The sequence below is a fragment of the Apodemus sylvaticus genome, chromosome 1 (assembly GCF_947179515.1).
Source record: "Apodemus sylvaticus chromosome 1, mApoSyl1.1, whole genome shotgun sequence".
NCBI classification, from domain to species: domain Eukaryota; kingdom Metazoa; phylum Chordata; class Mammalia; order Rodentia; family Muridae; genus Apodemus; species Apodemus sylvaticus.
The window spans coordinates 193,419,191-193,444,964 of NC_067472.1; the positions used below are offsets into that span (position 1 = coordinate 193,419,191).

Below are 25,774 nucleotides of genomic sequence, written 5' to 3' on the forward strand. Positions count from 1 at the left end.
AAAACTCCTTAAAGAATTACAGGAAAACACAACCAAACAGATGAAGGAATTGAACAAAACCATCCAGGATCTAAAAATGGAAATAGAAATAATACAGAAATCATAAAGGGAGACAACTCTGGAGATAGAAAACCTAATAAAGATCATTAGTCATAGATGCAAGCATCACTAAAAATATGCAAGAAATAGAAGAGAGAATCTAAGGTAGAGAAGATACCATAAAAATTATTGACACAACTGTCAAAGAAAATGTGAAATGCCAAAAAATCCTAACTGAAAACATATCCAGGAAACTTAGTACTTCAGGAGAAGATCAAATCTAAAGTAATAGGTACAGAAGAAAGCAGATTCCCAATATAAATTACCAGCAAATATCTTCAACAAAATCATAGAAGAAAACTTCCTTAACCTAAAGAAAGAGATACTACCAACCAAGTTCTAACCAGGCCCAACCATGCTTAGCTTCTGAGGTCAGACAAGATCGGGCTTGTTCAGGGTGGTACAGCCATAACAGAGGTACACTGCATTTCTTACCAGAGTCCATGAAAGCCAGAAGAGCCTGGGCAGAAGTCAGGCAGACCCTAAAAGAAAACAAGTGCCAACCCAAACTACTATATCCAACAAATATCTCAGTTACCAAAAATAGACAAACCAAGGTTTTTCATGACAAAAACAAATTTACACAGTATCTTTCCACAAATCCAGCACTTCAAAGGATAATGAATGGAAAACTCCATCAAATCGGGGGAAACTACACACAAGAAAAAGCAAGCAAGTAATTTCCTTTCAACAAACCCAAAAGAGGATAACCACACAAACATAAAAATTGCATCAAAAACAGCAGAAAGCAACAATCACTATTCCTTAATATGTCTTAACATCAATGGACTCAATTCCCCAATAAAAAGACATAGACTAGCAGACTGAATTCTTAAACAAGACCCAACATTTTGCTGTATACAGGAAATGCATTTCAGTGCCAAAGACAAATACAACCTAAGAGTAAAAGGCTGGAAAATAGTTCTCGAAGTAAATGGTCCCAGAAAACAAGCTGGAGTAGCCATTCTAATATCAGATAGACTTTCAACCAAAAGTTATCAAAAAAGATACAGAAGGCCACTTTATACTCATCAAAGGAAATATCTTTCAGGAAGAACTCTCAATTTTGAATATATATGTCCCAAATACAGGGGCACCTGAATTTGTAAAGGAAATCTTACTAAAGCTTAAAGCATACATTGCACCCCATACAATAATTGTGGGGGAGATAAACACCCTACTCTCTTCAATGGATACACAAACTAAATGGAGTCACAGTGACACTAACAGAATTCTTGGACCAAATGGACTTAATAGATATCTGTAGAACATTTCATCCTAAATGAAAAGATTATATCTTCTTTTCAGCACCTCATGATACCTTCTCCAAAATTGACCATATAATTGATAAAACTGACCACAAAACAGATCTCAACAGATATAAGACCATCAAACTAATACCATACTTCCTATCAGATCACTATGGACTGAGGGTCGTCTTCAATAGCAACAAAAACAACAAAAAACCCACATACACATGGAAGCTGAACAATTCTCTACTTAATGATAGCTTGTTCAAGGGAGAAATAAGGAAAGAGATCAAAGACCTTTAAGAATTTAGTCAAAATGAAGGCACAACATACCCCAAATTATGGGACACAATGAAAATAGTGCTAAGAGGAAAACTCATAGCTCTGAGTGCCTGCAAAAAGAAGTTGGGGAGACCATACCCTAGCAGTTTAACAGAACACCTGAAAGTTTTAGAACAAAAAGAAGCAAACACACCCAAGAGGAGTAGACGGCAGGAAATCATGAAACTCAGGGCTAAAATCAACTAAGTTGAAACAAAAAGAACTATACAAAGAATCAACAAAATTAGGAGCTGGTTCTTTGAGAAAATCAGCAAGATAGATAAGCCTTTAGCCAGACTAACCAGAGGGTACAGAGACAGTACCCAAATTAACAAAATCAAAAATGCAAAGGCTGAAATAACAACAGAAACAGAGGGAATCCAAAAAAATATCATGTCTTACTATGAAAGCCTATACTCAACAATATTGGAAAATTTGGATGAAATGGATAATTTACTAGGGAGATATTAATTACCAAAATTTAATCAGGATCAGATTGACCATCTAAATGGTCCCATAACCTCTAAAGAAATAGAAGTGTTCATTGACAGTCTCCCAACCAAAAAAAGCACAGGACCAGAGATGGCTTTAGTGCAGAATTCTATCAGACATTCAAAGGAGCCCTAATGTCAATACTCCTCAAACTATTCCACAAAATAGAAACAGAAGGAACATTACCCAACTTAATCTATGAAGCCACAATTTCACTGATACCGAAACCACACAAAGATCCAACAAAAAAGAGATCCTTAGACCAATTTCCCTTATGAATATCGATGTAAAAATATTCAATAAAATTCTTGTCCACTGAATACAAGAACACATCAAAGCAATCATTCGCCATAATCAAGTAGGCTTCAAACCAGTGATGCAGAGATAGTTCAATATACGGAAATCCATCAATGTAATCCACTACATAAACAAATTCAAAGAAAAATACCACATGGCCATTTCATTAGATGCTGAAAAAGCACTTGACAAAATTCAGCATCCTTTCATGTTAAAGGTTTTGGAAAGAACAGGAATTCCAGGCCCATAGCTAAACATAGTAAAAGCAATATACAGCAAACCAGTAGCCAACATCAAAGTAAATGGAGAGAAAACTCAAGCACTCCCGCTAAAATCAGGGACTAATTTAGGCTGCCCTCTCTCTCCATTTTTATACAATATAGTACTTGAAGTTCTAGCTAGAGCAATTAGACAAGACAAGGAGGTCAAAGGAATACAAATTGAAAAGGAGGAAATCAAACTATCACTATTTGCAGATGATATGATAGTATAGTTAAGTGACCCAAAAACTCCACCAGAGAAATCCTACAGCTGATAAACACCTTCAGCAAAGTGGCTGGTTACAAAATTTATTCAAAGACATCAGTGGCCTTCCTATACTCAAAGGATAAACAGGCTGAGAAAGAAATTAGGGAAATGACACCCTTCACAATAGCCACAAACAATATAAAGTATCTTGGGTGACTCTAACCAAACAAGTGAAATATCTATACGACAGGAACTTCAAGTCATTGAAGACAGAAATCAAAGAAGACCTCAGAAGATGGAAACATCTTCCATGTTCCTGAATTGGCAGGATTAATATAGTAAAATGGCTAAAAGCCACCTACAGATTCAATGTAATCCTCATCAAAATCCCAACTCCTTTTTTTCATAGAATTAGAAAGAGCAATTCTCAAATTCAGCTGGAATAACAAAAAACTCAGGGTAGCTAAAGCTATTCTCAACAGTAATAGAACTTCTGGGGGAATCAGTATGCCTGACCTCAAGCAGTACTACAGAGCAATTGGCTAAAACCTGCTTGGTATTGGTACATTGGCAGGCAAATAGATTAATGGAATTGAATTGAAGACGCCAAAATGAACCCACATACCTATAGTTACTTAATCTTTGACAAAGGATCTGAAAACATCCAGTGGAAAAAAGATAGCCTTTTCAACAAATGGTGCTGTTTCAATTGGAGGTAAGCATGCAGAAGAATGTGAATTGATCCATTCTTATCTCCTTGTACCAAGCTCAACTCCAAGTAGATCAAGAACCTACACATAAAACCTGACACACTGAAACTAATAGAAAAGAAACTGAGGAAGACGCTTGAGGACATGGGCACATGGGAAATGTTTCTGAACAGAACACCAATAGCTTATGCTCTAAGATCAAGAATTGAGAAATGGGACCTCATAAAATTACAAAGTTTCTGTAAGGCAAAGGACACTGTCAAAAGGACAAAACGTCAATCAAAAGATTGAGAAACGATATTCACCAACCCTAAATCTGACAGAAGGCTTATATGCAAGACATACAAAGAACTCAAAAGGTAGATTCCAGAGATCCAAATATCCCCCTTAAAACGTGGGGTACAGAGAAAAACAAAGAATTTTTACATGAGGAATATTTATTGGCTGAGAAGCACCTAAATAAATGTTCAACATCTTTAGTCATCAGGGAAAAGCAAATCAAAACATCCCTGAGATTTCACCTCATACCAGTAAGAATGACTAAGATCAAACATTTAGGAGAAAACAGGTGGTGGAAAGGATGTGGAGAAAGAGGAACAGTCCTCCACTGCTGGTAGGTTTGCAAGCTGGTACTATCGCTGTGTAAGTCAGCATGGCAGTTCCTCAGAAAACTGGAAATGATACTTCCAGAGGACCCCAGTATACCACTCCTGGGCTTATACCCAGAGGATTCCCCAGCATGTAATAAGGCTACATGCTCTATGCTCATAGCAGCCCTATTTATAATAGCCAGAAGCTGGAAAGAACACAGATGTCCCTCAACAGAGGATTGGATGCAGAAAATATGGTACATATACATAATGGAGTACTATTCAGCCATTAGAAACAATAAATTCATGAAATTCTTAGACAAATGGATGGAACTGGAGAACGTCATCCTAAGTGAGCTAACCCAGTCTCAAAAGATCACTCATGGTATGCACTCCCTGATAAATGGATATTAGCCTAGAATCTTTGAATACCCAAGACACAATGCACATATCAAATGATTCCAAAGAAGAAGGAAGGAATGGCCCCTGGACCAGTAAAGGCTCAGTGCAGCAGTTTAGGGGAATAACAGGACAGAGAAATGGGAAGGGTTGGATTCTGGAGCAGGGGGAGGGAAGAGGGCTTATGGGACTTTCGGGGAGGGGAAGATCCAGGAAAGGGAAAATCACTTGAAATGTAAATAAATAATATATTGACTAAAAAAAGAGATACTCTTGGACATACAAGAAGCATATAAAATTCCAAATATTCACCAGAAATAAATTCCTGTCTTCACATAATAATGAAAGCAGTAAATGCATAAAACAAAGAAATAATATTAAAATCAGTAAGGGAAAAGGGTAATGTAACTTATCATGGCATACCTCTCAGAATTAGACCAAACTTCTTGCCAGTGATTATATATGGCAGAATCCTGGGCATATGTTTTAGAGATTTTATGAGAAGAAATATGTTACCCGAGGCTACTGTACCCAACAACATCCTCAATTACCATAGATTGAGAAACCAAGATATTCCATGACAAAAACAAATTTACACAGTAACTTTCTAGAAATCCAGCTGTACAAAGGATAATAAATTGGAAACTGCAACAAAAGAGGCAAACTTCATCCTAGAAAAAGCAAGAAATAAATCTTCTTTAAAAAAACAAAAAGGACATAGACACATAAGCATATTTCCACCTCTAACAACAAAATATCAGGAAGCAAAAATCCCTTTTCCTTAACATCTCTTCATATCAATAGATTTAATTCTCCAATACAAATACAAAGATTATAACACACTGGATATAAAACAGGAATGAACATTTGGCTGCATACAAGAAACCCACCTCGGTGAAAAAGACAGATATTATCCCAAAGTAAAAGGAAGGAAAATAATTTTCCAATCAAATGTTCCCAAGAAACAAGCTAGAGCAGCCATTCTAGTATTGAATCAAATCAAATTTCAACCTAAAGTTACCAAAAAAGTAATAAGATACTTTTAGTACACTTCATACTCCTCAACGGAAAATGCTTCAAAGAAGAACTCTCAATTTTGAACATCTTTGCTCCAAGTGCAAAGGCACCCACATTCATAAAATAAACTTTACTAAGCCTCAAAGCACAAATTGCAACTCACACAATAATAGTAGGAGACCTCAATATATCACTCTCATCAATGGAAATATCATGGAAACAGAAACTAAACGGAGAAACAGTGCAACTAAGAGAAGTTATGAACTTAACATATATATATTTTATACTAAACAAACACAGTTTATACTACAACAAAAGAAAATACCATCTTCTCAGCACCTTACAGGACCTTTCCAAAATTGGCCATATAGTCAATCATAGAAAAGGCCTCAACAGATATGAAAAGATTCAAATAATCCCATGCATCCTGTCAGATCACTACATACTAAGGTTTGTCTTCAATGCCAGCCAAAAAGGAACCCAGAAAGCACACCTTCACATGGAAGCTGAACAACAGCCCACTCAATGATAACTGGGCCAATGAAGAAATAAAGCAAATAAGTACTTTTTAGAATTTTATGAAAATAAAGGGAGAACATACCCAAGCCTATGAAACACAATGAAAGCAGTGCCAAGATGAAGCATTAACGCTCCGAGTGCCTCCAAAACAGAACTGGAGAGATCATACACTAGAATCTTGTCAGCACATCTGAAAGCTTTAGAACAAAAATAAGTAAGTACTATAAAGAGAAGGAGACAGGAAGAAATGATCAAATTCAGGACTGAAATCAACCACATAGAAACAGAAAGAACTATATGAAGAATCAGGAAAATCAGGAGCGACTACCTTGGGAAAATCAAAGAGACACATAAATCCTAAGTCAGTCTAACCAGAGGGCAAAGAGACAGTATCCAAGTTAACAAAATCAGAAATGAAAAGGGAGATACAACAACAGAAACCAAGGAATTCCAAAAATATAATCAGATCCTACTACAAAAGACTATAATCAACAAAACTGGAAAACCTAGATGAAATAAATTATTTTCTAGACAGATTCCAGGTACCAAAGTTATATTAGGATCAGGTAAACCATGTAAACAGTCCCATAACCCCTAGTAGTCATTGGTAGACTCCCACCATAAAGTGCCCAGGACCAGTTGGATTTAGTGTAGAGTTCTTTCAGGTCATCAAACAAGAACTAATGCCAATACTCTTCAAACTATTATACAAAATATGGAAAAAATGCTGCCCAATTCATTCTATGAAGCCACAATTACTCCAATACCTTAACCAGACAATGACTAAATAAAGAATATTCAGACCAATTTCCCTTATGAATATTGATGCAAAATATACAGTAAAATTATCAAAATCTGAATCCAAGAACATGTCAAAATGATCATCTATCACAATCAAGCAGGCTTAATCTCATGGATGCAGGGATGGTACAATATGTGGAAATCCGTCAATATAAATCCCTAAATAACCAAACTGAAAGAAAAAAATGGCATGATTTTCTCAATAGTTGGTTAGTGTATCTATAACAAAATTCAACAGCCCTTCATGTTAAAAGTCTTGGAAAGAACAGGAATTCAAGGCCCATACCTAAATATAGTAAAGAAATATACAGCAAATCAGTAGCCAATATCAAACTAAATGGAAAGGAAGTTGAAGCAATCCCACTAAAATCATAGACTAGACAAGGCTGCTTACATTCTATCTATTTAATACAGTACTTAAAGTCCTAGCCAGATCAATTGACAACAAAAGAATTCCAAAGGGATACAAATTGGAAAGGAAGAAGTCAGAGTACCATTGTTTGCAGGTTACTTGTTTATAATTTTTTGGGGCTTTTTTTTTTTTTTGGATTTTTTTTTTTCGACAGGGTTTCTCTGTATAGCCCTGGCTGTCCTGGAACTCACTCTGTAGACCATGATGGCCAAGAACTCAGAAATCTGCCTGCCTCTGCCTCTCAGATTGCTGGGATTACAGGCATGTGCTACCACTCACTGCCCACATGATCACATATATTTTTTAATTTTTGTTTTATTTATTGAAAATGGAAGTAAAAGAAGTTAAAACACTGTATGACAAAATTAAAGATTTACTTGGAAAGTATTTCAGATAAACACTTAAGATTGACATTTTTCATGGAAAATTAAAGAGTAAAGTGGTGGACATATAGAACATTGCTAAATTAATTGAAATATAAGATAGAAACATTTTATGATAGAATTGAAGATTTACATGAGAAATAGTTCTGATAAAATTGTAGAAAAATGTAGAAAAACATGTTAGAATTGAGGACTATCAAGGAAATTATATAGATAAAATGGTAGGCATAAAGATAATTCTAAGTTGATTGAAGATGTAATTATAAACATTTTCAGATAATATTGAAGATTTACATGGAAAATAATAGTGGTAATATTACAGAAATAGACAAACATGTTAAAATTGACTATTTCATGAAAATGTAACATATGAAATGTTAAAAATAAAAACTCTTTCTAAATTAATTGAAGGTAGAATTAGAAGCATTTCTGATAAAATCAAAGATTTGCATTGAAAAATTCTCTGATAAAATAGAGGAAGTATTTAGAAAGACATTAAAGTTGAAGATTATCATGAAAAATAATGCAGATAAAATTGTAGACATAAAACATTACTGAATTACTTAAAAGGAGAATTACAAAAATTTTCTTATAAAATTGAAGATTTACATGAAAAATATTTCATTAGTCTATGTCATTTTATTGGGGAGATGAATCCATTGTTGTTAAGAGATATTAGGACAGAGAACAACTGGTTGACCTTGACAACCTAAGTATAATATTGCTTGAGGCAAGACTGATTAGGGCTCCAAAGGCTCTAAAGAGGAAGGCAGCATATCAATAATCTGTGCCAGAAGAAACCCAGTCATCCAGTGTTGCAGAGATAACCTTAAAGATCCACAGTATGTTGAAACACCAGCTAGTGACAATAAGACCATCTAACACCTGGGAGAACCAGATGGCTAAAGGAAAATGTAGGAATGTTACTAACAGAAACCAAGGCATTATGGCAGCATCTGAACCCAATTATCCAACATTAGCAAGTCCTGGATACCCCAACACATCAGAAAAACAAGATTTGGATTTAAAATCACTGGTCATGATGCTGGTACATGAACACATGAAGCTCATACTTAAAGAAATTCAGGAGAAAGTGGATCAAAAAATTAGAAGCCCTTACAAGGGAAACACAAAAATCATTGAAAGAAATTCAGGAGAATACAAAAGCCAATAAGGAGGAAATGCAAAAATCACTTAAAGAAATACAGGAGAACCTTGATCAACAGGCAGAAGTCATGAAAGAGGAAACACAAAAATCTCTTAAAGAATTAGAGGAAAACACAAACAAGCAAATGACAGAACAGAGCAAAAACTTCCAGGACCTAAAAACAGAAGTAGAAACGACTAAGAAAGCACAAAGGGAGACAACTTTGGAGATAGAAAACCTTGGGAAGAAATCAGGGACCATAGATGCAAATATCAACAACAGAATACAAGAGATAGAAGAAAGAATCTCAGATGCTGAAGATACCATAGAAACCATGGACTCAACAGTCCATGCAAAAAGCTTGTAACCCAAAATATCCAGGAAATCCAGGACACAATGAGAAAGCCAAATCTAAGGATTATAGGCATTGATGAGAGTGAAGATTTACAACTGAAAGGGCCAGCAAATATTTTCAACAAAATTATGGAAGAAAACTTCCCTAACCTAAAGAGAGAGATGCCCATGAATATACAAGAAGCCTACCGAACTCCAAACAGACTGGATCAGAACAGAAATACCTCCCGTCACATAATAATCAAAACCCCAAATGTACTAAACAAAGAAAGAATACTTAGGGCAGTAAGAGAAAAAGGGCAAGTAACATATAAAGGAAGACCTATCAAAATTACACCAGATTTCTCACCAGAGATCATGAAAGCTAGAAGATCCTTAGTGGAGCTCATGCAGACTCTAAGAGAACACAAATGCCAGCCAAGACTACTATACCCAGCGAAACTCTCGATTACTATAGGTGGAGAAACTACAATATTTCATGACAAACCAAATTTACACAATATCTTTCTACAAACCCAGCACTACAAAGGATAATAGGGGGAAAACACCATTACAACGAGGGAAACTATATCCTGGAAAGAGCAGGATATTAAGCTTCTTTCATCAAACCCAAAGAAGAAAGAAGAAAGAATCTCAGATGCTGAAGATATAAAATTACACATATAAAATTAAAATAAAAAATGATAGGCAATAACCACTACTCCTTGATATCTCTTAACATCAATGGACTCAATTCCCCAATAAAAAGACATAGACTAACACACTGGTTATGTAAACAGGACCCTACATTTTGCTGCATACAGGAAACACACCTCAGTGTCAAAGACAAAAACTACCTTAGAGTAAAAGGCTGGAAGACAATTCTACAAGCAAATGGTCCCAGGAAACAAGCCGGAGTTTCTATTCTAATTTCAGATAAAATTGACTTTCAACCTAATGTCATCAAAAGAGACATGGAAGGTCACTACTTGCTGGTCAAAGGAAAAATCCAACAAGAAGAGCTCTCAATCCTGAACATCTATGCCCCAAATACAAGGACGCCCTCATTCATAAAAGAAACTTTACTAAAGATCAAAGTACACATTGCACCTAACACAATAATTGTGGATGACTTCAACACTCCACTCTCACCAATGGACCGATCAGGAAAACAGAAACTAAAGAGGGAGACAATGAAACTAACTGAAGCTTTGAACCAATTGGAGTTAACAGATATATATAGAACTTTTCATCCCAAAGCAAAAGAATATAACTTTTTCTCAGCACCTCATGGTACCTTCTCCAAAATAGCTCATATAGTTGGTCACAAGACAGACCTCAACAAATATAAGAAGATTGAAATAATCCCATGCCTCCTATCAGATCACTATGGAGTAAAAGTGGTCTTTAGTAACAATAAAAACAACAGAAAGCCCACATACACATGGAAATTGAACAATACTCTACTCAATGGTACCTTGGTCAAGGAAGAAATAAAGAAAGAAATCAAAGATTTCTTAGAATTTAATGAAAATGAAGGCACAACATACACAAATCTATGGGACACAATGAAAACTGTGCTAAGAGAAAAACTCGTAGCTTTGAGTGCCTCCAAAAAGAAATTCGAGAGAGCATACACTAGAAGATTAACAGAACAACTGAAAGCCCTGGAACAAGAAGAAGTTAATTCACCCAGGAGGAGAAGAAGACAGGAAATCATCAAACTCAGGGCTGAAATCAATCAAGTAGAAACCAAGAGAACCGTACAAAGAATCAACAAGACCAAAAGCTGGTTCTTTGAAAAAATCAACAAGATAGATAAACCCTTAGCCAGACTAACCAAAGGGCACAGAGAAAGTATCCAAATTAACAAAATTAGAAATGAAAACAGAGATATTACAACAGAAACTGAGGAAATTCAAAAAATCACCAGATCCTACTACAAAACCTGTACGCAACACAACTGGAGAATCTGGAGGAAATGGACATTTTCTTAGATAGATACCAATTAAACAAAATTAAACCAGGATTAAATAGACCATCGAAACAGACCCATAACCCCTAAAGAAATAGAAGGGGTCATAGATAGGCTTCCGACCAAAAAAAGCACAGGACCAGATTGTTTCAGTGCAGAATTCTATCAGAACTTCAAAGAAGACTTAATACCAACACTCTTCCAACTTTTCCACCAAATAGAAACAGAAGGAACACTACCCAACTCCTTCTTCGAAGCCACTATTATGCTGATACCAATACAACACAAAGATCCAACTAAGAAAGAGAATTTCAGGCCAATTTCCCTTATGAATATATATGCAAAAATACTAAATAAAATTCTTGCCCACCGAATCCAAGAACACATCAAAATGATCATTCACCATGATCAAGTAGGCTTCGTCCCAGGAATACAGGGATGGTTCAATATAAGGAAATCCATAAATGCTATCCACTACATAAACAAACTCAAAGAAAAAAACCACATGATCATTTCATTAGATGCTGAAAAAGCATTTGACAAAATTCAGCATCCTTTCATGCTAAAAGTCTTGGAAAGGACAGGAATTCAAGGCCCATACCTAAACATAGTAAAAGCAATATACAGAAAACCTGTAGCCACCATCAAACTAAATGGAGAGAAACTTGAAACAATCCCACTAAAATCAGGGACTAGACAAGGCTGCCCCCTCTCTCCATATCTTTTCAATATAGTTCTTGAAGTCCTAGCTAGAGCAATTAGACAACATAAGGAAGTCAAAGGGATACAAATTGGAAAGGAAGAAGACAAACTATCACTATTTGCAGATGATATGATTGTATACTTAAGTGACTCTAAAAACTCTACTAGAGAACTCCTACAGCTGATAAACAACTTCAGCAAAGTGGCTGGCTACAAAATCAATGCAAGCAAATCAGTAGCCTTTATATATTCAAAGGAAAAGCAGATTGAGAAAGAAATTAGGGAAATGACCCACTTCACAATAGCTACAAACAGCATAAAGTATCTTGGGGTGACTCTAACCAAACAAGTGAAAGACCTATATGACAAGAACTTCAGATATCTGAAGAAGGAAATCGAAGAAGATCTCAGAAAATGGAAAAATCTTCCATGCTCGTGGATTGGCAGGATTAATATAGTTAAAATGCCCATCTTGCCAAAGGAAATCTACAGATTCAATGCTATTCCCATAAAAATCCCAACCCACTTCTTCATAGAGCTAGAAAGAGCAATTCTCAAATTCATTTGGATTAACAAAAAAACCCAGGATAGCTAAAACTATTCTCAACAGTAAAAGAACTTCAGGGGGATTCAGTATCCCAGACTTTAAATTCTACTACAGAGCAATAGTGATAAAAAACTGCATGGCATTGGTGCAATATCAGGCAAGTGGATCAGTGGAATAGGATTGACGACCCAGAAATGAACCAACACACTTATGGTCACTTGGTCTTCGACAAAGGAGCTGAAAGCATCCAGTGGAAAAAAGATAGTCTTTTCAACAAATGGTGCTGTTTCAATTAGAGGTCAGCATTCAGAAGAATGCACATTGATCCATTCTTATCTCCTTGTACCAAGCTCAACTCCAAATGGATCAAGGACCTCCACATAAAACCTGACACACTGAAACTAATCGAAAAGAAACTGGGGAAGACCCTGGAGGACATGGGCTTAGGGGAAAAGTTCCTGAATAGCACACCAATAGCTTATGCTCTAAGATCAAGAATTGACAAATGGGACCTCATAAAACTACAAAGATTCTGTAAGGCAAAAGACACCGTCAAAAGGACAAAACGTCAACCAACAGACTGGGAAAGGATCTTCACAAACCCTAAATCCAACAGAGGGCTATTATCTAATATATAAATAGAACTCAAGAAAGTAGAACCCAGATAATCAAATAACCCCATTAAAAAGTGGGGTACGGAGCTAAACAAAGAATTTTCACATGAAGAACTTCAGAGAGCTGAGAAACACCTTAAGAAATGTTCAACATCATTAATCATTAGGGAAATGCAAATCAACCACAAACCTGAGATTTCACCTCACACCAGTTAGAATGGCTAAGATCAAAAACTCAGGAGACAGCAGGCATTGTCTAGGATGTGGAGAAAGAGGAACAATCCTCCACTGCTGGTGGGATTGCAAGATGGTGCAACCACTTTGGAAATCAGTCTGGTGGTTCCTCAGAAAACTGGGCATGTCACTTCCTGAGGACCCTGTTATACCACTCCTGGGCATATATCCAGAGGATTCTTCAGCATGCAATAAGGACACATGCCCCACTATGTTCATAGCAGCCCTATTTGTAGTAGCCAGAAGCTGGTAAGAACCTAGGTGTCCTTTAACCGAGGAATGGATACAAAAAATGTGGTATATTTACACAATGAAGTACTATTCAGCCATTAGAAACAATGAATTCATGAAATTCTTAGACAAATGGATGGAGCTGGAGAACATCATACTAAGTGAGGTAACACAGTCTCAAAAGATCAATCATGGTATGCACTCACTGATAAGTGGATATTAGCCTAGAAACTTTGAATACCCAGGACATAATCCACAAATTAAATGATGTCCAAAAAGAATGGAGGAGTGGCCCGTGGTTCTGGAAAGACTCAGTGCAAGAGTATAGGGGAATTCCAGAACAGGGAAGTGGGAAGGGGTGGATGGAAGAACAGGGGGACAGAAGAGGGCTTATGGGGCATGCGGGGAGTAGGGACCCAGAAAAGGGGAAATCATTTGAAATGTAAATAAAAAAATATCAATAAAAAAAAGAGAGATAGTAGGGAGCCGGGCGATGGTGGCACATACCTTTAATCCCAGCACTTGGGAGGCAGAGGCATGTGGATTTCTGCGTTCAAGGCCAGCCTCATTTACAGAGTGAGTTCCAGGACAGCCAGGGCTACACAGAGAAACCCTGTCCTCCCGCCCATCAAGAGAGAGAGCAAGAGAGAGCGAGAGCGAGTGAGAGAGAGAGAGAGAGAGAGAGAGAGAGAGAGAGAGAGGGGGGGGGGCGAGGGAGGGAGGGAGGGAGGGAGGGAGATTAGGGAATAGTCATTGCTATTTACTGTTATTTTTATGTTTGTGTTGGTATCTTCTTTTGGGTTTGTTGGAAGATTTTTGCTTTTTCTATGGTGTAGTTTTCCTCCTTGTGTTGGCATTTTCCATCAATTTTCCTTTGTAGGGCTGGATTTGTGGGCAGGTATTATGCTATGATGATTGAGAATTTTGCTGGGTATCCTAGGGTGGCATTTGTTTTCTCTTAGGGTCTGTATGAGGTCTACTTAGGATCTTCTAGCTTTTATTGTCTCTGGTGAGAAGTCTGGTGTGATTTTCATAGGTCTTCCTTATGAGTTACTTGCCCATTTTCCCTTACTGCTTTTAATATTCTTTATTTGTTTAGTGAATTTTCTGCCTTGTTTATTATGTGCTGGGAAAACTTTCTGTTCTCGTCCAGTCTGTTTGGAGTCCTCAAGGCTTCTTGCATGTTCATGGGCATTTCTTTCTCTAGATTATGGAAGTTTTCTTCTACAAATTTGTTGAAGATATTTACTGGACCTTTAAGATATAAATCATCACTCTCCTCTATACCTATACTCCTTAGGTTTGGTCTTCTCCTTGTGTCCTGGAGTTCCTGGAGGTTTTCTAGCTTCATGCATTTTTCATTTTCTTTGACTGTTGAATCAATATTTTCTATGGTATCTGGGGAGAAGACTCATGGAACATCACTAATACCTGCTGAAGTATTAGATACTGAAGGATTGTTGGTAATAGGAAGTCACTGTCTTCATTTGTTTACAAACTGAGATCCCTACTAGGTCTTAATGGATATTTTAACCCCCACAGTCTCACAGAAAGTCCTAATAGTGGTTATACTAATCAGTCATAAATAAAGAGATAAGAATATTTTAAAAGAGTTCTGTAGGGAATGGAGGTTAAAAAGACAGAGGGAGATTAAAGAGCATGAAGGTTTTCAGTAATCAGAATGTAATGCATACATGCATGAAATTTTCAAAAAAATTAATTCAATAATAAATTTGTATGAAAGCAAAAAATCCTTCAGATATACTAATTGGAAAAAGCAGTACCGTATTTTAAGTTATACTGTAGAGATATAGTAATTAAAAAGAGCATTGCCCGGTTACAAAACAGACAGAGATTAATGGACTAGAAAACCAAGACAATATGTTAACACAAGTGAAGGCACATTATGTTTGAGAAAATGACAAGATTATACATTTCAGAAAGAAAAGTTCTTTAGTAAGTGGTGCTTTGGAAACTGGATTGCTATATGTAGAAGAGTGAGTTTAGATCTTATTTTCTCAAATATACAGACAGTCAGCCAGACAGTCAGCCAGAAGGACAGAGAGACAGAGAGACAGACAGACACACACACACACACACACACACACACACACACACACACACAGAGAGAGAGAGAGAGAGAGAGAGAGAGAGAGAGAGAGAGAGAGAGAGAGAGAGAGCAATCCCAAATTGATAAAGAACCTCAACAGAAGAATCAAATCTATGAAACTGCTAAAGGAGAAACTAGTACATAGCCAAAGCTGAGGATTTCCTGAATAGGACTCATCCCACTCAGTAAGCGAGGACAATAATAGAAAAGTAGAACCTTGCTAAATTAAGAGGCTTCTATAACCCAGTGGAACTCAATAGTCTTGTAAAGATGCGGGCTACAGGATCCGTGAAAACCTTTGCCAGTTACAGATGTGCAGGCTATGTGTGTCTAGAGTCGACAAAGAATTTAAAAAAAAATCACCATCAAGAAAAGAAACTGGAGCAAAATCGGTGTCATGGAACTCAATTTTCAAACACTTCAACATTATTAGCCATCAGGGAAATGCAAATAAAAACTATTTTGAGTGCTTGTCTTTTTCCAGTAAGAATGGTCATTGTTAAAAAAAAAAAAAAAGGCAACATATGTATGAAGCCGTAGGGAAAGAAAATCTAAATATAAAGGGATGAGAAAGTAGTAAATATAGGTAATTAGTAATAATGTTGAAACAGAATATATGGCTAATTGTTGTTTTAGTTTTATTTCTGTCATGGTGTTTTGGTTATGGTGGTGGATTATTGATTGAATTGAGGTGATATTGAAAGAGCAACATTTAATGTAAAGCTTCACAGCTTCTTCTTGAATACCATCTCTAACTGTATAAATTTATTAAGTTGTATAGAATTTGATTATCATTAGTTTTGGTGTATTTAATTTATTAATTTGAAATTTCTTTATAATAAATTTAAAAACGGTAAAAAATTATACTAACATTTTGTTTTTCAAAAATTTAAGAAGAAAATGGGGGAAAAGAGAAACATTAGTGGTAGTGCACACTCACACAGTCAATATTGAAATCACTGCGTAGTTTACTCAAAAAGCTGAAAACAGATTTCCATGTGACCCAGTTGTCAAATATAAAGTATATACTCAAGCTTCTTAGGTATATACTACTATAAATCTAGGAGTATATTACTTTGTACTTTGGTGTATCCTGCTAAATACTTAGATGAATACTCCTTTATACCTAGGTGTATACTAGTATATATTTAAGTGCACACGATGTTCTTAGGTGTATGATACCACATACTTAGGTGTACACCACTATGTAGTTATGTATATATTCCTACATATATAGATATGGACTACTAATAAGTAGTTGAACATCTGTGCTCATTACACCTCTACACACAATAGCTAGGAAACAGGTTCAGGCTATATGTCCATCAACTGAAAAATAGATAATAAAATTGAGATGTGTGTGCAAAATAAAATTTCAGTGAGCTATAAAAATATCTGATGTAGGGTTGGTGAAGATCTTTTCCCAATTTATTGGTTGCCGATTTGTCCTTTTGATGGTTTCCTTTGCTTTACAAAAACATTGTAATTTTATGAGGTCCCATTTGTCAATTCTTGATATTAGAGCATACGCTATTGGTGATCTGTTCAGAAAATTTCCCCCTGTACCGATGTACTCAAGGGTATTCTCCAGTTTCTTTTCTATTAGCTTCAGAGTGTATGGCTTTATGTGGAGGTCCTTGATCCATTTGGAGTTGAGCTTAGTACAAGGAGACAAGGATGGATCAATTTGCATTCTTCTGCATGCTGACCTCCAGTTGAACCAGCACCATTTGTTGAAAAGGCTATCTTTTTTCCATTGGATGTTTTCAGCCCCTTTGTCGAGGATCAAGTGGTCACAGGTGTGTGGGTTCATTTCTGGATCTTCAATCCTGTTTGATCTTCCTGCCTGTCACTGTACCAATAACATGCAGTTTTTAACACTATTGCTCTGTAGTATTGCTTAAGGTCAGGGGTACTGATTCCCCCAGAATTTATTTTATTGTTGAGAATAGTATTAGCTATCCTGGGTTTTTTGTTATTCCAGATGAATTTGAGGATTGCTCTTTCTAACTCTGTGAAGAATTGAGTTGAGATTTTGATGGGTATTGCATTGAATCTGTATATTGCTTTTGGCAAAATGGCCATTTTAACTATATTAATCCTGCCGATATATGAGCATGGGAGGTTTTTCCATTTTTTTTAATTTTTTTATTCGATATAATTTATTTACATTTCAAATGATTTCCCTTTTCTAGCCCCCCCCCACTCCCCGAAAGTCCCGTAAGCCCCCTTCTCTTCCCCTGTCCTCCCACCCACCCCTTCCCACTTCCCCATTCTGGTTTTGCCAAATACTATTTCACTGAGTCTTTCCAGAACCAGGGGCCACTCCTCCTTTCTTCTTGTACCTCATTTGATGTGTGGATTATGTTTTGGGTATTCCAGTTTTCTAGGTTAATATCCACTTATTAGAGAGTGCATACCATGATTCACCTTTTGAGTCTGGGTTACCTCACTTAGTATGATATTCTCTACCTCCATCCATTTGCCTAAGAATTTCATGAATTCATAGTTTCTAATGGCTGAATAGTACTCCATTGTGTAGATATACCACATTTTTTGCATCCACTCTTCTGTTGAGGGATACCTGGGTTCTTTCCAGCATCTGGCAATTATAAATAGGGCTGCTATGAACATAGTAGAGCATGTATCCTAATTACATGGTGGGGAGTCTTCTGGGTATATGCCCAGGAGTGGTATAGCAGGATCTTCTGGAAGTGAGGTGCCCAGTTTTCGGAGGAACCGCCAGACTGCTTTCCAGAGTGGTTGTACCAATTTGCAACCCCACCAGCAGTGGAGGAGTGTTCCTCTTTCTCCACACCCTCTCTAACACCTGCTGTCTCCTGAATTTTTAATCTTAGCCATTCTGACTGGTGTAAGATGAAATCTTAGGGTTGTTTTGATTTGCATTTCCCTAATGACTAATGAAGTTGAGCATGTTTTAAGATGCTTCTCCGCCATCCGAAGTTCTTCAGGTGAGAATTCTTTGTTTAACTCTGTACCCCATTTTTTAATAGGGTTGTTCGGTTTTCTGGAGTCTAACTTCTTGAGTTCTTTATATATATTGGATATTAGCCCTCTATCTGATGTAGGATTGGTGAAGATCTTTTCCCAATTTGCTGGTTGCCGATCTGTCCTCTTGATGGTGTCCTTTGCCTTACAGAAACTTTGTAATTTTATGAGGTCCCATTTGTCAATTCTTGCTCTTAGAGCATAAGCTATTGGTGTTCTGTTCAGAAACTTTCTCCCTGTACCGATATCCTCAAGGGTCTTCCCCAGTTTATTTTCTATTAGCTTCAGAGTGTCTGGCTTTATGTGGAGGTCGTTGATCCATTTGGATTTGAGCTTAGTACAAGGAGACAAGGATGGATCAATTCGCATTCTTCTGCATGCTGACCTCCAGTTGAATCAGCACCATTTGTTGAAAAGGCTATCCTTTTTCCATTGGATGTTTTTAGCCTCTTTGTCGAGGATCAAGTGGCCATAGGTGTGTGGGTTCATTTCTGGATCTTCAATCCTGTTCCATTGATCCTCCTGCCTGTCACTGTACCAATACCATGTAGATTTTAACACTATTGCTCTGTAGTATTGCTTGAGGTCAGGGATACTGATTCCCCCAGATTTTCTTTTGTTGCTGAGAATAGTTTTAGCTATCCTGGGTTTTTTGTTGTTCCAGATGAATTTTATAATTGCTCTTTCTAACTCTGTGAAGAATTGAGTTGGGATTTTGATGGGTATTGCATTGAATTTATATAGTGCTTTAGGCAAAATGGCCATTTTAACTATATTGATTCTACCGATCCATGAGCATGAGAGGTTTTCCCATTTTTTGAGGTCTTCTTCCATTTCCTTCTTCAGAGTCTTGAAGTTCTTGTCATACAGATCTTTCACATGTTTGGTAAGAGTCACCCCAAGATACTTTATACTGTTTGTGGCTATTGTGAAGGGGGTCATTTCCCTAATTTCTTTCTCAGCCTGCTTATCCTTTGAGTATAGGAAGGCCACTGATTTGCTTGAGTTGATTTTATAACCTGCCATTTTGCTGAAGTTGTTTGTCAGCTGTAGGAGCTCTCTAGTGGAGTTTTTTGGGTCACTTAGGTAGACGATCATGTCGTCTGCAAATAATGATAGTTTGATTTCTTCCTTTCCAATTTGTATCCCTTTGACCTCCTTATGTTGTCGAATTGCCCGAGCTAGTACCTCAAGTACAATATTGAAAAGATAAGGAGAAAGGGGGCAGCCTTGTCTGGTCCCTGATTTCAGTGGGATTGCTTCAAGTTTCTCTCCATTTAGTTTGAAGCTGGCTACCGGTTTGCTGTATATTGCTTTTACTATGTTGAGGTATGGGCCTTGAATTCCTGTTCTCTCCAAGACTTTAAGCATGAAAGGATGCTGAATTTTGTCAAATGCTTTTTCAGCATCCAATGAAATGACCATGTGGTTTTGTTCTTTGAGTTTGTTTATGTAGTGGATTGTATTGATGGATTTCCGTATATTGAACCAACCCTGCATTCCCGGGATAAAGCCTACTTGATCATGGTGGATGATCATTTTGATGTGTTCTTGGATTCGGTTGGCAAGAATTTTATTGAGTATTTTTGCATCGATGTTCATAAGGGAAATTGGTCTGAAGTTCTCTTTCTTTGTTGGATCTTTTTGTGGCTTTGGTATCAGCGTAATTGTGGCTTCGTAGAAGGAATTGGGTAGTGTTCCTTCTGTTTCTAGTTTGTGGAATAGTTTGAAGAGTATTGGTGTTAACTCTTCTTTGAAGGTCTGGTAGAATTCTGCACTGAAGCCATCTGGTCCTGTGCTTTTTTTGGTTGGAAGACTTTCTATGACTCCTTCTATTTCTTTAGGCATTATGGGACTGTTTAGATGGTCTAGTTGGTCCTGATTTAATTTTGGTATTTGGTATCTGTCAAGGAAATTGTCCATTTCCTCCAGATTCTCCAGTTGTGTTGAGTACAGGCTCTTGTAGTAGGATCTGATGATTTTTTGGATTTCCTCAGTTTCCGTTGTTATATCTCCCTTTTCATTTCTAATTTTGTTAATTTGGATACTTTCTCTGTGCCCTTTGGTCATTCTGGCTAAGGGTTTATCTATCTTGTTGATTTTCTCAAAGAACCAGCTCTTGGTTTTGTTGATTTTTTGTATGGTTCTCTTTGTTTCTACTTGATTGATTTCGGCCCTGAGTTTGATGATTTCCTGCCTTCTACTCCTCCCGGGCGAAATAGCTTCTTTTTGTTCTAGTGCTTTCAGGTGTGTCATTAAGCTCTCTCCATTTTCTTTTTGGAGGCACTCAGGTCTATGAGTTTTCCTCTTAGCACTGCTTTCATTGTGTCCCATAGATTTGGGTATGTTGTGTTTTAATTTTCGTTGTGTTCTAAAAAGTCTTTAATTTCTTTCTTTATTACTTCCTTGACCAAGGTATCATTGAGTATTTTTCAGTTTCCACGTTTATGTGGGTTTTCTGTTGTTTCTGTTGCTATTGAAGACCAGTTTTACTCCATAGTGATCAGATAGGAGGCATGGGGTTAGTTCTATCTTCTTATATTTGTTGAGGTCTGTCTTGTGACCAATTATATGGTCGATTTTGGAGAAGGTACCATGAGGTGCTGAGAAAAAGGTATATTCTTTTGTTTTAGGATAGAATGTTCTATATATATCTATTAAATCTAATTGGTCCAAAGCTTCAATTAGTTTCATTGTGTCCTTGTTTAGTTTCTGTTTTCCTGATCGGTCCATTGAGGAAAGTGCAGTGTTGAAGTCACCCACAATTATTGTGCTAGGTGCAATGTGTGCTTTTAGTTTTAATAAAGTTTCTTTTACGAAAGAGGGTGCCCTTGCATTTGGGGCATAGATGTTCAGGATTGAGAGTTCTTCTTTTTGTATTTTTCCTTTGACCTGCAAGAAGTGTCCCTCAGGGTCTCTTTTGATGACTTTGGGCTGAAAGTCAATTTTATCTGATATTAAAATGGCTACTCCAGCTTGTTTCCTGAGACCATTTGCTTGTAAAATTGTCTTCCAGCCTTTTACTCTAAGGTAGTGTTTGTCTTTGACCCTGCGTGTATTTCCTGTAAGCAGCAAAATGTAGGGTCCTGTTTACATATCCATTCAGTTAGTCTGTGTCTTTTTATTGGGGCATTGAGTCCATTGATGTTAAGAGATATTAAGGAATAGTGATTGTTACTTCCTCTCATTTTTGACGTTATTTTTTAAATTTGAATGCTTAACTTCTTTTGGGTTTGATGAAAGGTTACTATCTTGCTTTTTCCAGGGTGAAGTTTCCCTCCTTGTATTGGTGTTGTCCTCCTATTATCCTTTTTAGGGCTGGGTTTGTGGATAGATATTGGGTAAACTTGGTTTTGTCATGAAATATCTTAGTTTCTCCATCTATGGTGATTGAGAGTTTTGCTGGATATAGTAGTTTGGGTTGTCATTTGTGTTCTCTTAGAGTCTGCATGAGATCTGCCCAGGACCTTCTAGCCTTCATAGTCTCAGGTGAAAAGTCTGCTGTGATTCTGATAGGTCTTCCTTTATATGTTACTTGGCCTTTTTCTCTTACTGCCTTTAGTATTCTTTCTTTGTTTAGAACATTTGATGTTTTGATTATTATGTGACGGGAACTATTTCTGTTCTGGTCCAGTCTGTTTGGAGTTCTGTAGGCTTCTTGTATATTCATGGGCATCTCTCTCTTTATGTTAGGGAAGTTTTCTTCCATAATTTTATTGAAGATATTTGCTGGCCCTTTAAGTTGTAAATCTTCACTCTCATCTATGCCTATAATCCTTAGGTTTGGTCTTCTCATTATGTCCTGGATTTCCTGGATATTTTGGGTTACAAGCTTTTTGCATTTTGCATTATCTTTAACTGTTGTGTCCATGGCTTCTATGGAATCTTCAGCATCTGAGATTCTTTCTTCTATCTCTTGTATTCTGTTGTTGATATTTGCATCTCTGTCCCCTGTTTTCTTCCCAAGGCTTTCTATCTCCAAAGTTGTCTCCCTTTGAGTTTTCTTAGTTGTTTCTACTTCTGATTTTAGATCCTGGATGGTTTTGCTTAGCTCCTTCACTTGCTTGTTTGTGCTTTCCTGTAATTCTTTAAGAGATTTTTGTGTTTCCTCTTTCATGACCTCAGCCTGTTGACCAAAGTTCTCCTGTATTTCTTTAAGAGATTTTTGTGTTTCGTCTTTCAAGACTTCAACCTGTTGACCAAAGTTCTCCTGTATTTCTTTAAGTGTTTTTTGCATTTCCTCCTTGTTGGCTTTTGTATTCTCCTGGATTTCTTTCAATGATTTTTGTGTTTCCCTTGCAAGGGCTTCTAACTTTTGATCCATTTTCTCCTGAATTTCTTTAAGTATGTCCTTCATGTGTTCCTGTACCAGCATCATGACCAGTGATTTTAAATCCAAATCTTGTTTTACTGGTGTGATGGGGTATCCAGGACATGTTGGTAGAGGAGAATTGGGTTCAGATGTTGCCATATTGCCTTGATTTCTGTTAATGTCGTTCCTGCGTTTGCCTTTCGCCATCTAGTTCTCACTGGTGTTAGTTTGTCTTGTCAGTGCTGGACTCAGCAGTGCAAGCTGCCCCTTCCCAGTTGGCCTCTGGTGTACAGCTTACCTCCTGCACTGCTTGTAGACAGGGTGCTGCTGCCCAGGCTGTTCAGATCCCAAAGCAGGCACCCGAAGGCTCCCGCTGGGGCCCGCTGGATTCACTGGAGCACACTGACTTCTCCCAGCTGGCCGCCCGGAAGCCCGGCTAGCCTCTTGCAGGAGGTGCAGCCGCCCAGGTTGATCTGGATCCGGAAGCGGAGAGAGTTGAGCTGAGGGCTTCCGCCTGAGGCCTTGCCCCAGATTGTGTCTGTGGACCAGATGGAGCCCGTGTGCACCCCCAGCGAGTGTCGACGGTGTATGCTGCTCTGACCTCTCCTGTGTTCAGCTCACTCTGCTGGGCATCCGATCCCCCAACCGGGCTGGCACACACAAGGTTAGCCTGGACGCCCAGGCCCTGAGTCCAGGCAAAAGCCTGGGAGGCCAAGGTCTGAGCAAAGTTCCCCTAGGGCTATGACTGTTAATTGGGTCTGCCAGGTGACTAGGGTGGTGGGCGTGCACGCCCGCGCTCCCTGAAAGCGCCGGGAGAGTCTGCTGTGCTAACAACCTCCTGGGCGGGTTGACTCACAGATGGCCTACCAAGCCGCCCAGTTCTTGGGGTCAGTCCTGTGCCTTTTGGGGCCTAGACCCCCGCTTTGTTAGCCTCAGGCTATGCCTGTTACAGGTCTGCCTGCCAGAGCTCTCTGTCTTCCTGCAGGCAAAATGGCGGCGCGCGTGCAGGGCTGGGCAAAAAACCTCCTGGCTGGGTTGGCACCCTGATGGCCCCCCGACCAGCCCAGGGCCTGGGTGCAGGCCAATGCCCGTCGGGCTCAGACCACCGCGGTGTTGGCCTTGGATTATGTTTGTGTACCTCAGTCTGTCCGATCCCTGGAGTCCGAAACCAAGATGGATGCACCTCTCCTGACTGGTGGGAAGCCAAGTTCTGAAGTGGCTTCCGTGCAGGAAAGCCGCCGCACAACCGCAGCTGCTTGCCGCCCGGCTGGTCAGCGAAGGTCAGTGGTCGTGGGCGCAGGGCCTAAATGGACCCTGTGTCGCCTTGGTTCCACTGCTGATGTCCCTTCTGCTGGACCAGCCACTGCTGCACTGCCGCCGCCGCCGCCGCCACCGCCCGGAAAATACTTGGTTTTTCCATTTTTTGAGGTCTTCTTTCATTAACTTCTTCACAGTCTTGAAGTTCTTGTTATACAGATCTTTCACATGTTCTGTAAGAGTCTCCCCAAGGTACTTTATACTGTTTGTGGCTATTATGAAGGGGGTCATTTCCCTAATTTCTTTCTCAGTCTGCTTAGGAAGGCCAATCATTTGCTTGAGTTGATTTTATAACCTGCCAGCAGGTGTTGGCGAGGATGTGGAGAAAGAGGAACACTCCTCCACTGCTGGTGGGGTTGCAAATTGCTACAACCACTCTGGAAATCAGTCTGGCGGTTCCTCTGAAAACTGGGCACCTCACTTCCAGAAGATCCTGCTATACTACTCCTGGGCATATATCCAGAAGATTCCCCAGAATGTAATAAGGATACATGTTCCACTATGTTCATAGCAGCCCTATTTATAATTGCCAGAAGCTGGAAAGAACCCAGGTATCCCTCAACAGAAGAGTGGATGCAAAACATGTGGTATATATACACAATGGAGTACTGTTCAGCCATTAGAAACAATGAATTTATGAAATTCTAAGGCAAATGGATGGAGCTGGAGAACATCATACTAAGTGAGGTAACCCAGACTCAAAAGATGGATCATGGTATGCACTCACTAATAAGTGGATATTAACCTAGAAAACTGGAATATTCAAAACATAATCCACACATCAAATGAGGTACAAGAAGAATGGAGGAGTGGCCACTGGTTCTGGAAAAACTCAGTGAAGCAGTCTAGGGCAAAACCAGAACAGGGAAGTGGGAAGGGTTGTGGGAAAACAGGGGGAGGGAAGGGGACTGATGGGACTTTTGGGGAGTAGGGGTCTAGAAAAGGGGAAATCATTTGAAATGTATATAAAAATATATCGAATAAAAAATATCTCTACTCTCATCTTGATCGAAAGATGCTTCTTGCAGTAGGCAGTGGTAATTTCAGAGACTGAAAACTAGCCAAAGTACTGAGAATTAGTGTCCTTTCAGTAGTCACCATAAATGAGACATCTATAGCCCACATATCGATTCAGGAAACATCAAGGAAGAAGGTATGAGAATGATGTAAGAGCCTAAAGATGATGAAGAATGATGTGGAATATTATCTTCTAGATGTGACATGGCCACAGCACTCCTGAACTCACAGTATCTGTGATTACTGTTCAAGACCTCCAAAACTTGGGGCCCTTCAATATTCTATCAAGGTGAAAGAAGGTGCTCCCAAAATCTATCCAATTTTTGAGGATTTATACAAAATTAACAGTAGCTAGGCTTAGGACTCATGAGACCCCCCATCCTTCCAGGATCTATAAGATGTTAGTGGTTTCTCATGGAGGGAATTTTTTTTCCATAGAGTAACTACTGATAGAGTACCCATGTTCAT

At 38.3% G+C, this 25,774-nt stretch overlaps 1 protein-coding gene across 2 annotated transcripts in view; it reads right to left on the reverse strand.

The window, feature by feature from the left end:
- Positions 1 to 25,774, reverse strand: part of LOC127683380 (probable alcohol sulfotransferase) — a 49,770-nt gene that overhangs the window by 16,850 nt on the left and 7,146 nt on the right. Inside the window, exon 4 of one of the 2 annotated variants that reach the window (XM_052180588.1) lies at positions 13,551 to 13,567. The exons of the other annotated variant lie outside the window; for it this stretch is intronic. Within the exon in view, the coding sequence (XP_052036548.1) occupies positions 13,551 to 13,567 (17 nt within the window). The remainder of the gene's footprint in view (positions 1 to 13,550; positions 13,568 to 25,774) is intronic. 2 annotated transcript variants of the gene reach the window in all.